The sequence below is a fragment of the Epinephelus moara genome, chromosome 12, assembly GCF_006386435.1.
Source record: "Epinephelus moara isolate mb chromosome 12, YSFRI_EMoa_1.0, whole genome shotgun sequence".
In the NCBI taxonomy this organism is placed as follows: Eukaryota; Metazoa; Chordata; class Actinopteri; order Perciformes; family Serranidae; genus Epinephelus; species Epinephelus moara.
The window spans coordinates 4,551,573-4,566,503 of NC_065517.1; the positions used below are offsets into that span (position 1 = coordinate 4,551,573).

The 14,931-nt window shown below is 39.8% G+C and overlaps 1 protein-coding gene across 1 annotated transcript; it reads right to left on the bottom strand.

Annotated features, from left to right (window-relative positions):
- Positions 1-3,413: 3,413 nt before the first annotated feature.
- LOC126399149 (adhesion G-protein coupled receptor F1-like) lies at positions 3,414-14,236 on the bottom strand. The gene is made up of 8 exons (XM_050058978.1): positions 14,161-14,236; positions 13,857-14,050; positions 12,348-12,518; positions 9,208-10,593; positions 7,521-7,562; positions 5,630-5,680; positions 5,472-5,538; positions 3,414-3,472 (listed from the first exon to the last, which is right to left on the bottom strand). The coding sequence occupies exons 1-8, from the start codon at positions 14,234-14,236 to the stop codon at positions 3,414-3,416; spliced, it is 2,046 nt and encodes a 681-aa protein (XP_049914935.1).
- Between the last annotated feature and the right edge of the window lie 695 nt (positions 14,237-14,931).

The window sequence follows — 14,931 nt, forward strand, 5'->3', positions numbered from 1 at the left end:
TTACTCCCACCTCTGACGAGAACCAGCTGTACACTGAAGAAATGAGTAAAGACCACTCTAATTTCTATGCTAGACTGGTCTTGTTATTCGCCCAGACCACACACATCTGGGTGCATCACCTGATGGTATTGTGAGCTGTTTATGTTGCGGGAGGGGGACAATGGAGATAAAGTGCCCATATAAATACAGAGAGGACCTGACCAGATGCAGTAAAGACACACAGTTCTGCCTTGACACAACTGGGCAACTGAAGAAGAACCACCTGTACTATTATCAGGTGCAGCTGCAGATGTTTGTGTGATGTCCACTGTAGTGACTTTGTAGTTTGCACCAAACAGGTCATGGTCATTGATCCTATTGTGAGAGATGAAGACTTGCTGCTGAGAGCTATGCCCAAGGCTGAACAACTCTTCCTTGACCATCTCCTGCCAGAGCTATTGACCTGAAGCATGGATCCCAGCCTCCTAGATGAACACACTCGATGCTGTTCACATTGCAACAAACCAGAGTATGATTCACTGTGCCAAGTAAAAACGTTGTTTCCACTACAAGTGTGTTCAGATCAGGAGGACCTACTGAGAATGCCAGCTTTGTGGTTATTGTAGTGTGTAGTCTGAGTGGGTGGAAGTTTGCTGCAGAGATCAGCCTCTCATTGGGCGGAACGAGNGATTGTGATTGGTTGAAAGAAGTACAAGCAGCCGGGGCGTTTTTTTCTCCAATCTCACAGTGAGAGTCGGCCCACCCAGACCTTTCTTTTCTTGAGAAAGGTCTGGTGAGCGAGACTATTGTAGTGTGTGATAAACAGTGGAGAAACACTTTCTTGAAATTAAATGTGCACTGCAGGTACAAGTATTCTGCATAACTTCATCAGTCCAGTCCGTGCGTTTATTGGCTTGCAACCATAGGCATCTCCGTTTAGCTTCAGATGGCGTCCTCGACGATGGTATTGTATACAGATGAAGCTTTTCTCTTTTTTATTCCTATTCTGACATCCAACGCACAGTAAGATGTTTTTATTCCCGGTATGTCAACTTTTTCAATTTTCATGCACTTGTGTCTATTGTTAACTTTCACCACTGCTCATTTTAGGAAGGTCACTGCAACAAAAACACATTATATATAATATGATGGTGTTTAGATTGGTCCCCGTCTCCATCCAGGCATGGGAAAATTAAATGCGTGCTTATATTAGCCCATTAGCTATGTTGGCTATGGCTAAAATGGCCTTGCTAAAATGAGTAGCAGTGAAAGTTGCTAGATTCTGTCATGATAGAGGAGTTGATAAGCAGCATTAGCTAGCTAGCATGCTAGCAACGAAATAAGTTGTCTACTTCCATATTAAATAACCTCATATAGGGATGTCTCCGCAAATATTTAACCACAAAAAAATAAGCTGAATTCATTCAATCATGAGTTTTTACGATTCCCTGTGACAATTAATCATTTTCCACCAGGTAAGTAATTCAATTCATATCTAGCCTAACACACACTCCTTTACGGAGTGTCCAGCAGTGATTATAGCCTAAGTATCGAGATCATAATGAACTAGAGACAAAACTTTTTTCCTACCACACTTAGATGGTAAATCTTTGAGTATAAAATGTGTCATGAGTCAAAATGCAACTGGTTGAGAGAAATAAACTTTATGTTTTTTTTTTTTTTTGTGCATCTGCACATGGTTGTCCGGTTGGAGGGGCTTACAATAAAGAGGGGAGAACTGCAGGAGGGGGTATTTTCAAATTTTGCCGTTCTTTTTTTCTTCTGGCCCTTTAATGAAAACTGTCTCCCCCAGCCTTAACATCCACTAAAACACACTGCAGCTATGTGCGCACACACACACACACACACACACACACACACACAGACACACACACACACACACACAAATGTTGTTATATGACAGTAATGTGTCTAATAGAAACAAAATGCATATGAAGTTACAATGGCATGATGGCTATGCAAAAACTAAACTACTGGCAGTCTGAGGGCTTATCACCAGGCCCACACGGAATCTGTGCCCACAGAATTCCGACAACACCTCTGCAGATTTTTTCCCACATTTCCAATTTACAGAGATGCTGTTTTGTCTGTCACATTACAAGCCCCAGACCATTCCACTGAATTCTTCAGATTTTCATTCCGTATCACTGCTGAGAACTATAAAAATAAATAAATACATAGAGATCTGCAGATTCCATTTGGGTTTGCTTATCAGACGCAAAACCCAATTGTAACCCAATTCAATTGTAACCTTACAGTTAAAGCCCATTTCATTACTGTGTTATAATGTAAAATTACTGTTTTTAACTGTAACTTTTTTTCTTAGCATTATACTCCCATAGAATAACTGTATTTCACTGTAATCTCACAGTTAAACTACATGTTAAATATTTAGCAGTGTATTTCTGTAAAATTACTATATTTACGCGCATGAATTTCACAATAAAAAATTCTGAATATGGCTAAATATCACAGTTGCAGTCCCTAAGATGATAATGATGTCATCTATTAAATAATAATAATACAGGTACATATTGTAACTCCCTGGAAATAATTTGCAGTGTGGCCTTCATAATGCTATGCCTACCCTGTACTGACTTTGCAGCAGGTTACTGGTTGAGATCTGGAAGGAGGAAAGTGGACAGTGGCTGTGTGTGTGGTTTTGCATGCTGGATTAGCAGAAGAAGCTCCATATCAAAAAGGAGCTTCTTATATTTTCTCTGGGTAACCCCTGGCACGCCCTACACCTGTTGGAATTACATTTGACTGATCGGCCTGTCCAAGTCAATTTGTCATTGTGATGCCACACCTTGAGTAAACAAGATCACTGATCTGTGTAAGACAGCCTTGCCTTGTCTAACTAATTTGATTGGCAAAGTAAACCAAAACCAAGAGCCATTTTGCATCTACTTTGTCCACATTTTGCTGTTTGAAAATGATGTGAGGAATACCTTTAGATACCAAGACAAAACATTTTATTTTAAGTAAGTGCCCAAGGGGAAACAATGCACACACACACACACACACACACACACACACACACACTGCAAAGTGCAAATGTATTCACTTTTACAAGACATCAAATATAAAATCTTACTGTCAAAAACAATTATTAGCAGACTCTACTACAATGCAATTAATACTATACATCCAGCATTCATTATGTAACACTAATAAATACGATTCTATCCTTGCAAGAGTGTATAACATAGTGTTATTCTAAGCAGTGCTTTAATAAAATACAGCTTTCAAAATATGACTGTATTAATGATATCTTTGATTTTCCACAAATCAAGCCTGACTAATGTTACAGTAGACTTCAGATCTATCCTTCATACATCTAACAACTAAATCAACTTTTGTGTAACAGCTGGTTTGCCTTTCTAACTGACCCCAGCTGTCTGTAAAGTTTGTCATGTGTTGGGGAAGGAGTGAGATACACCAGAAGCAGTGGATGATACGTTGTAACCATCTGAAAAACAAAACAAAAGTGACAAAGTGATTCAGTCTGTGGCATAATAATATGACAACTAATAGTAAGCTTTGAGTTCAATGATAAGGTCAGCATGTTAACATCTTCTGTTAACATCTTAGCATCACTGTGTTAGTCTAAGATGGATCTCCCCTAGAGTGCCCCAGGAATGTGTCCTAAAACTCAGAAATGTGTGAAATGAGCATTTTAGCACTCCTGTTTCCCTCGTCTTGAAGTCAGTAGGTTTTTTAAATGGGTTTTAGGTTAGATGATTTTTAGATTTTTGCTTATTGTTTTGTCATTTCTTTCTTGGAGTATCTTCAAATGCTTCATGTGCCTAAAATCTGTACAACCTGAGCCAAATGGTTATGTAAATCAATAAGCAACTGCTAACTGCGTTAGCTTTTTAATTCTTGCGATTGAATTAAGGCTTCAGTAATCATAAAAGTGGTGTTCATGTGTGAAGATTATCTTGCTGGACAAAATATGTTAGGATCTTAAACGTTTGTTTGCTACAGAGCTTATTTTCCACAATAATCCAAAATTCAATGGAAAAATCCCATAGGCTTTTTTGGTGAGGGATCCAAGGTGACGCTTACTTTCCTGTTGGCCTCCAGAAAAATGTCATCCCTGGGGTATATAAAGATGGACATCATGACAGCTCCCCAAAAGTGAAGCCAAAACATCATGATCACGCCCTGGTGGCTGACTGCAGTGTAGGTCATGTCCATACAAAGGAATAAGTTGAATTAATTATAATAGTTTTATTTGGGTTATATTTAGATGTAACTGCTAGTGATGGAGGATTTTCAGCCATTTTGCCACTGGGTTGTTTCCACAGCAGTTCTTTCTGCTAAGTGGGGAATATTACGGCCCTTATCTAAAATATGAAATTACAAGTCAGTGGTTGACTGGACTAGTTTTCCTATTGTGGAGCTAGTAATTGCATTCTGAACAATGTGTTTAGCACAGTCATAATCTATGTTTAGTGTGCCTGCTAACATTTGCTAATTAGGACATTAGCAAGTACTGTACAAAGTGAAAGTGAGAGATGGTGGCACAACATGGAAAACCAGGGGAACACCACCTTACATAACACATTAAGTTACTCTAAGAAACATAAATGTTTTTACCGAAATGTTGTCAATACATGTGACAAATGTTAAGATATTTTATCATAAAAGTGAAAACTTTGACGTACTTAGTGGCATACAGTAAAAGACAGATGATCGCCAAAGCCAACATGTTCTCACTCCCAACTTGTAAAATATGACTGCTTGGTCAGTAGACTTTCACATTTACATATGACTTGCTAAGTATCCTGGGTGCATCTACTGTTGACATTTTGGGATGCCGTGTCTACTTACACCTGTTACCTGCATTGTGTCTTTTCAAACTACACTTTCAGTTTCACAGACTATTTATCTGTTCTTGAGATAAAATGTCTTTTTCAAAATACAGTTACAATGTTGCTTAAAGACTTCATATTTAAATGTATTTCCTTGTGCAACAAAAAAACGTGGTTAGGTTTAGGCAACAAAGGCATTTGTAGGTATGGGCAAAAAAAGCAGGTGGTTAGGTTCAGGCAACAAAAGCAGGTGGTTGGGTTCAGGCAACAAATGCGCGTGGTAAGGTTTAGGCAATAAAAGCATGTGGTTAAGTTTAGGCAGCTAAGACACTTGGTTAAGTATGGGCAACAAAAGTACATGGTTAGGTTCATGCAACAAAAGCATGTGGTTAGATTTAGGCAACAAAAGCAGTTAGGTGGTTAGGTTTAGAAAGAAAACTCATGGTTTGGAAGCAAACACCTAACTCCTGGAGGAAAGTCTAGTGTTTGTTGGACCCATCTACCAAAGGGTTAATGGTCTCTATGGGCACTTTCCAGCTCCTCAAATTACATTGTGACCTGGTGGCATTTCAAACGGACACCATCTGGCAGCATGATGTTGGAGGGGTTAACAAAGGCCTCTAGTAGAAATAATAAAAAATGTTTTTATACCTCTTCCTCTTCTCCAGTTTCGGAAAAAGCCTAATCCACTTGATGATGAGGTTCCAGCACTGGTGCTCTTAAACAAGAATAAAAGCAAAAACACAAATAAGCGCAATATTGGATTCTGCTAACAAAAAAAATGACATGATTTAAAAACCTGTGCTTACCCTTGTCCCAGTTCTGGAACTTTGTGATATTGCTGCTATTTCTGACCGCACCTGAAAAGTTAATTAAAATTAACACACAAAACTCAATCAACTTTGTTCAAAGGGTCAGGAGTTCACATACAGTAGTTCTCTAAACTGCTGTGTGGGGTTTTGCATCTGGTAAGCAAATCCAAATGGGATATGCAGATTTTTATTTATTTATTTATTTATTTTTACTGTTTTCAGCAGTGATACAGAATGAAGAACGAAGTGAAATGTTTTGAGGCTTCTAATGTGACAGACAAAATAGCATCTCTGTTCATTTGAAATGTCGGAAAAAATCTGCACAGGTGTTGTCGGAATTCTGCGGGCACAGATTCCATGTAGGCCTGCTGATAAGCCCTCAGACTCATAGATATTTCACTTTTCCGCAAGAACCACTGACATTACATCCACAGATACATTTTCTTTTTAAATGCAGTGCAATTTTCAGTCTGAATGTCAGCTTAGTCTGTGCGAGCTTTTACTCAAGATTTAAAATGAAGATATTATCTCTAGATCTCAGTAAAGTCAAAATAGTTATTATTATAATGTCCTTAAGTATGATCTGCTTAATACTCTCTGGAGATTCTCTTTTTGTTTTATATTCAACCCAAGTTTAACCAGGTAACTCCTGTTGAGATCAAACAATAACCACAATAAATTACAGATAAGATATGCAGTAACATGTAGAAATATTAAAATACCATGCACAGTCACTGCAATCAATGTCTCATGGTCTCATTGTCATCACATGTGAGAAATTGAATAAAGCTCCAATCAAGACTATAGGAGAGTTTAACTCACTGCCTAGTTGGGGTTGTTACACCTCGGCGAGGGCAGTACAGTCACAAGTACCATCCGAATCATTCACTCTTTTGCCCTTTGAAATCAGGCAGAGAGACCAATTTTATTTCAAATCTTTTTGAAGGCTATGCCAACTGAGGGGAGCAGAGCACATAAAAGTTTGTTTTTTTCTAGCTCAGTCTGTGCAATGGGAATAGACAGGACAAGATCTTGAGATGTCAGACAACATCTACAGCTAGATCTCTGCTCAATTAAGGTCCAAATGTATGACGGCAGTTTCCCCAGTATGGCTTTACAAATGAACAAATATCAGTGACCAGCCCTGGAATAAAGTGCACAGTAGGTGAGGGCTTTTCAATTTGTAACAAATCTCACTGCACTATGATATGCAGTATCTAAAATGCAGATGCATTTATGTACAACAAATCATCATAATCCAGAACTGGCAGAGACTATTTTTCTTCTGGCCTTCATGGTGAAAACTTGTTTCTGAAATAAAACCCTAACTTCAGCCTCAGCCTTTTAGGAGGATGATCAACCTGAGGTTTTAAAGAAAGGGAGTTATCGAGTCAAATACTGACATATTTTAAAGAACAGAGTAGTTCTAACTTCTTTTCCCGTGCAGTAAGAACATCAAGAGTGTTTACAGGCTTCTTTCTCGCTTTTGAGAAGTACATGATCATAGTTTTATCAGCATTTAAAGCCAGTCTGCAGTTTGGCCACAGCCTCCATAATGGGAGACCTAGCACAATAAATGACTGAACCATGCATATAAAAATGAAGGCTGGCAGTATCCACATTTTGACATAGACTATTAATATAGATTGAAAATAGCAATGGGGCCAAGACAGAACCCTGGGGTACACCCTTACAAGTATTTAGCCAGTTAGAGGTGAGCTCATCAAATTCATTACTTTATGTCTACTTTTCAGCAGCAAATTGATATAATAAACATCAGCAATGCAATATCAGAAAAATGAAAAATGTGGATTCTAGCTGTGAGTGGATTCTATCCTTTTATTCAGTCAGCAGTTTTTAAAACTTTTGAATATAGAGACATACATACCTTTTTGTCCAACAGTGTTCCAAACACCAAAATGAAGAATCCCTTCAAAGACAGACACACACAGTAGCATCAATTAGGAGAGCTTCATTGAGTACATTTATAAAATTGAAGTTTTTGCCCTTATTTAAAAAAAGACAATATTCCTACTATGCTGTTTACATAGCGAATGAAAAAGAGTATTCCACTGCTACTCCCATTTACTTACAACTGTGCGTACTCAAATTACCATGCTCTAATATGTTGTTTATTGTGTCAAAATATGAAAAAGTAGAATGGCTAGAGCCACTTGTTATTTAGCTTCTCTGCATTAAAACCAGACTTTTTCAGTTTCTTTCTAGTGGCAGATTTGGTGGACTGTATGAGCTCAGCCTCCCTCTTTCTTCTTAACCACCTTTGTTAAAAGACTGTAGTTGCAATATTGGCGCATATCCAAAAACCTGCTGATATCCTAGTCTCTCACAATGTTTAAAAGCTGATGTGTTTCTCCTCCAGATCAGAAATGTGGGCTTTTCCTTTGGGCATGCATCTATACACCAGCCTTACAAACTGTTGGTGAGTTGGTTTGTGTACAACGTATCCATGACAATGCTCAGACAGACAAGAGGCCGTGTGTAGCAAACTACAGTTAAAACCCCAAGAGGTGCACATTCTGAATGTGCTGTATACATGTCTAGATAATGTAATAAAACACCTGAATAATATCAGAATACCCCACTTCTTATATGAAAAATGCTAAATTCAGAAGGCCTGATTAAGAATATTAAAGCTGCAGTAGGTAGAAAGCCTGAAAACGGCTGATTTTTGAGTCTCATCTGAGTTAGGTTTCGTTCGTCTCCGCCCTGAGCCCCTCCTACCAGACGAGCACGCGAGTATTTTATCCTACTTGGTTCTATTTCTCCCTCTCTGGGAGCCTTGGCTCTCCCTCACTGCGCAGCAGCCCTTCCCATCCCTCCCTCGCGGCCCCGCACATACTCCCGAGCCTCGGCTCTCCCTCACCGCGCAGCAGCCCGCCCCATCCCTCCCTTGCAGCCCCGCACATATACCCCCGAGGCTCGGTTGTAGCCAATGCTGGAATAGCTATTTTACCTGGTGCACTNTACAGCCGGGCCCGGCTCCACCTCACCCTTCCCCTCCCTCCGGGGCTCTGGGGAACCGAGTTTTGTCTTCCTTTTTTTGGGTTTAGCCGTGTAGGAAGTTGTAGCCAATGCTGGAATAGCTATTTTACCTGGTGCACTGCTCGCCATTGCCGCTTGCTCTCCCCTTCTGCCGGCGGCACGGGAACGCGAACAGCCAATAGGAACGCAATGGTCTGAGCTGACCTTTGATTGGTTGATGCACATCGGCACGATACTGATTCTTTAGAGGCTGAAGACAGAGCCATGGTGAGGTGCAGAAACCTATTGTTTGTCTCAGACCACTTGATTTACATTATGCTTAGAGGATATTATAAAATTTTTACTCAATTATACCAAAACAATGTTGCCTACTAGAGCTTTAAAATGGAATATTCTGTTTACATGACCTGCATCAAATTCAGAATATTGTCATATTTGGAATATAGTGGAACATCAGTGTGCATGTAAACATATCCAGTAACAAAACGTAAAGTCAGTATTCAAATCTATAGAATAATTTTACCACAGTATACAGTGATATAGTGATCAGTATTATTTAACTACCCTTTTACCTGCAGTGAATTGAAGAATGCAAATGAACCATGGATTCCTTTGTTGTGTGGGTTGGTCATAGTTCCGACTCCCAGACCCCAAGTTAATCCAAAAAATGGTGTAAGGACAGCCAAACTCCTGATAATGACCACCAGAACGTTCCTCTCAGCTGCTTGTGCAGCGTCTCCCACAGCCCTTCTCCTCAACATTTTGTAAATCACCACACATAGTATTATAAGGTTTATCGCCACTATTAACAGTGCAGGGATCACAAAGGCCAGCAGAGGTTTGGAATCGTCGAAGTTTAGCCAGCAAATCAACTGGGTTGGAGTTTCACGGATGTACTCTTTGTTGGGTGCAGTTACAGCTATAGTTATAATTGCAATGATGAGGGGTGCCCCGTAGCCGAGAGAGAAACCAATTGCCAACATAGAATTTTTGGACAACCCTTCGAAGACACTGACTGTGCGGTAGAGCAACAGCAGAGCTGAGGCAAACATCCAGAAGAACAGGGCTAGGTAGAACAAATGGATGAAAAATGTGGCCGCACTGCATGCTGATCGGTCTTTCTTTTCTGCTTCTGAAATGGCTGCTCCAATAATAAACCAAATGTTTGCAATCAGGAGAGACACAGCGATGTTAACGATGGAAACATGGCGTAAGTAAGAGGTGTTGTTCTTTCTTATTTTTCTCCATATGACAGCTTCAATTATGAGGCATATAACCAAGGAAGCCATGGATATTCCAACTCCAATGTAGGTAATAAATTCCAACACAAGGTCATTTGGACTGAAGGGTGACATGAGCATAGAGAACGAGGTCAGGTGGTTGCAGTTGCAGGTGACAGTATTGTTGTCGTCTACCAGCTCGCAGCCCTCGTCGTCCCATCCCCCGAGACCATCAAAGAGGCTGAAGTTCCAAAAAACACACTGAGGTTTCTTCAAAGTATCGTTTAAAATATCAAAAGTGAATGAAACATTATTGACAGTTCCATCAGAGTAAACAAGTACAACTCTCCCATTGATGAAGTTAGAGGTTGAATTGTTTTCATCTCTTGCAGGGAGTACATTTTCCATTGATGCAAATGTTATCACAGTGATGGACTTATTCTCTCCATCAGACTCTGGTATGTCTGTCTCCACGGCTGAATCCAAGATTTCAATATCAGCATTAAAAGTGTTTGTGAATGTGGTTTTGTTTAAGAGAATAAAAGGCGTGTCAATATTAAAGGAGTCATTGGTAAGGGCCTTTGTTATGTTCTCAACAGACTGCAATAATGTTGAGCTGACGCTTCTGGCTGTGGGGCTGCTTTTTTCTGAGATGTTTCTGGTGTCATTGGCGTTTAGAGAGTTCCATGAGTCCCTTGATTCATTTGAGGTGAGGATACCTACAGTTAAAAGGACATCCTATATTGAAGGGAAAGAAGATATTAGATCATGTGAAAGATAGTGTATATTGTTTAAGACAGGTGTAAACCTTAGCAGACTGTAGCCCTGTTTCCACCAAACACTTTGGGTATGGTACCTTTGGAACCTAAAGTAACCCTTCAGACATGGTACCTAGACCCTAGGTCTGTTTAGGGTTTTCACTGCAAACAGTACTCTTAAATGTGGATGAGGTTGTTGCCACTCACTGCTCCGTCCGGCACTCACTGTATTTCCTCTGAACCTCTGACACACAGGGAAGTCTGCACCTTGTTCAAAAAAAGAACAGGCTTGACTGAGAGTCTCTCTCGATGGGCAGTGTTGGGCTTTTACTCAAAAAATGTGATATATTACTCATTACTCTTTTCAAAGGTAATAATATTACCTTAGTAATTACTACCTGCCCAAAGTAATTCATTACACTACTCGTTATGTTACATTTCCGTTACACCCTATTAAACTAGTAATTGCGTACTTCCACAAAATTCAGATGTGTGCCTCTGTGTGAATATCCGAATGCGGGTTTATTTTATTTTATTTTATTTTATTTTATTTTTACCTGGAGGTCTTTAATTTTCCTAAGGCTCTGCCTGAAAGATGGAGAGTCACTCATGGAGCAACCTTTTCATCCTCAACATATCCAACCACCAGTTACATTACTTCTTTCTAGCTGCAGCTGCCCACAATTAAAATCCAGTTTTGGTTGTTTAGCCAATGTAGGGCTACAGCCAATGTCCGCGAATGAGGAGGGCTCACCTTTGGTGGAGTGGATTTCCTGGAGCTTCACACTGTTGCTCTGTTATTCATAGTAGGTGTTTCACACCAGAGGTTTGAGGATGTGTATTTCACAGTGGAAAGAGTTTTTGACTACCCTCAGCAGCAGTGTTTTTATCATCTTTCCTCCCAACAAAATCAAAGTAATGTAAATATGTCCAGCCTCTAAGGTAAGTGTTTTCATCTTCCAAACTGGCTTGATGCTTTCTGACATGCCTGTGCAATCTTCCAAACTGGCTTGATGCTTTCTGACATGCCTGTGCAGCATGGCGATCACAAAAATGAGTCCACTGATGTGTTTCAGTTCAGTAGTGGGGTGATAACAAAAGAATCGTTGTGACGTGTTGGTTGGCTTTGGTGTTACTGTAATATTATTTCTGAAATTAAATTAGTAATTAGTTACACTACTCATTACTTGAAAAAGTAATATTATTACTGTAACGGCGTTGCTAGAAATGCATTACTGCTCAAACACTGTCGATGGGATATTCAAAAATAGTGGGTTTGTGCATTCAGTCCCTCTCAGGCAAGCACAGGGGTGTAGTGTTCCTATAGCCCACAGGAATGATGCTCTGTAGCGCTTTTTTTCTCCAAGTGAGGATTAGAATATTTATATATATATATAATTATGTTATTTCTGAGTCTACAGCTGCTGCAAAAAGCAGCAAAACATCCTTTCATTTTCTAGTTATAGTTTACTCATATATGTAAGACCTGCCACTGTATGAAAAGAGATTACATAATCAGCCCTGAGCAAGAGTGACTGTCCGCTCTTGACCAATCAACAGACAGCAGCGTAGACACCCCAACAGAGGGATGACCAAAAATGGTGCATGGTAGAGAACAGTTCCATTGGTACCATCCACAACTTTTGACAGTGGAAAACGAAAAAACTGCGAACACAACTGAACTGCACTGAGCTGAACTGGACTGCTTGGTGGAAACGGACTTAATTCACATACCTCCATTAAATCTTCATTTATTGGGATAGCAAGTGACGCGTTGGCTACATTGTTGAGTATATCAACAATGGCACTGATGTCTAAAGGAGATGCAACCACTTCCTCGGTGAAATCGTCAGTGACATTGCTGAGTTGGTCCAAGAATACTGGTAATGAATTGCTATTCAAGAACTGTGAGATTTAAAACAAACAGACAAAACAAAAATGTTAGTATCACACACTATCTCAAACATCAAATTAAAGTTACCCTGTGTTTTGTGTTTGGATTTCATTGACAACTGGGAGTAGTACAGATCTGGTACAGTGTGACACAGTAGCCCCTTTTAGATAGGAATTGTGCAAATTTGCAGGAAAGCCCAATCAGTCCTCTTTCAGCATTGGCAGTATAAAAGCAAAATCGGGGAGTGGGGCAAAATGCCGCCTACCTACTTTTGTTTATACAGAATGCGGCTTTTTCTGGGCAATGGGGGGCGTGAGCAAGTAACAAAACGTGTAGCTCAGCATGTGATGTAAACAGTGACGTGGGAGGGAAGCCGCGGCTAGTCAGTCCTTTGGCAATTCTCTCATAAGTCAGCCCGTTCTTCACCGTTCCCCGTCATCTGGCGGTTAATGGCCTCTTCGTTTGCGAGGGCAAGGAGGGCGCGCAGTTCTTTGTCTCCCCAGTTGCTCATCTTTACAGTGTCTGTCAGGTTTGCGTTTCCCTCTTGCTACTAGCTGCTCATTTCTGCTATCAGCTGTTTCCTGTTAGTCATCGGCGTCATCAACAGCTCCTCCCACAAGTCTTCAACAACCCCTCCCATTGCGGAAGGCCGCCTCAGTCTTTTTAAACTAAAAGGGTTCCGCCAATATGACTACCCCGTGTGTCTAAACGCTCGCAGCTTGCCGGCAAAACGGCCCAACATTCGTGGAAAATCTTGCAGTGTAAAAGGGGCTAGTGTTACAGGTTACAGGTACTGACAAGCTGCAAGTATCTTATGAATGCCCAGGACTTCACTATTAAACTAAAAGGGGCTCCTAACAGCTAGAGATCAGTGATGATGTTAAGATATACATTTGCAATTATTTTACTATTGTACCCTATATTTACACTGCAATATCTTAAAAAATGCCCTAAAAGTATTTCATTTATCGTTGTCAGTGTGCTCCCCTCTTGTTTCACAGAAAACACTTATTCTGCTATATCTTTCTGACACCATATGGGTTACTTCAGATAATACATACACCAAATACATGACCAACAAATTCATTATTAAACTAAACTATCTTGCGTTATGATGAAGTAGTTAAATCCATTCATAAATTCATTTAAACTTTTTCATGCACTTCAAGATAGTTTAGTTTAAGCTCCACCATTGAGAGATTTTCAGTAAATCTAAGTACACTTTGAAGATGATACTACTATATTTACAGAGGCCCCATGCCTGAGTTAGCTCAATGCCCCCACATCACTAAATCTGCCCATGTCGATGACATCATTTGGTTTTAGAAATAACTGGAGAAGTAGGTCACCTGAGACTGCTCAAGCAGCTCCTGAACCTGTCGTAGGATGCAGTTTATTTGCTTATTCCCCCATGTACCATTTTGCAAACATTCTGCTATGATGTCCCCCTCCTTGTCTCCCTGCCCTTCTTCTTCTTCACAGTCAATTGTAGCCGTATCACCTCCATTACCAACACCAAATGTGTCATCGTTACAGAGAAAATCTAGAGAGAGAGAAAAAGGTTTTGCTCTCAGTACTCACATACTAATTAAATAAGAATGATTTTGACCTGAATCTTACTGAATGCTCTGTAATGTCTGGATCAATACTCACCTGTGTCTGTGGATAACTGCAGTCTTATAGTTTTGTTAAAGGTTTTATGGTTTTTCACTTGACAGGTGAACGTCATTTGCCTATTTTCACAGTCAGAGGCAGACATTATAAACGGATACGTGATTTTCCTGCCTGTTTCTAAACAGAAAAAAAAGCACTCAGGTTGCAAAGACTAGCAGCTTTCATGAGTAGAATATAATTTATATGTATACACATAATATCAAATCATTGTCTGTGAACTACATTTATATGTAGAATTTTCTCCAATAGCTGATTTCCTTTTTGGTGCTTGTGTTTCAGGTTTACCTGTAGTGGACAATCCTATAAACATAACCTCATAGGGGCTGTTGACAGAACACTGCAGGAGCTGTTCCTTTCCAGCCTCACATTGAACTGTTTTTGAGACTGGTCTCACTTCGATCAGGGGTGGGTTGAATGTATTTCTGAGTTCATGTGTCTGTCTGAAAGTTGAGTTGTCTCTTCTATTCAGCGTACATTCATAACGTCCTGAAATTAAAGGTGATCATCAATTAATGTCAAATCAATGGGAAGCCAGTGTTGCCACACCAATATTAATATACAGAAACCACCATCAAATTACAAGTAGGGCAATAACCTATATCAGATATGCAGAGATAGAGATTTTGATATAGATATTTTTGATATAGAACAGACATTTTGTGCTGTAAGCTTTGATTTAGAAGAATTGAATGGTGGATACCTTTATCCAACTGAAATTAAACAACACGCTCACATATCTGCATTGTTAGT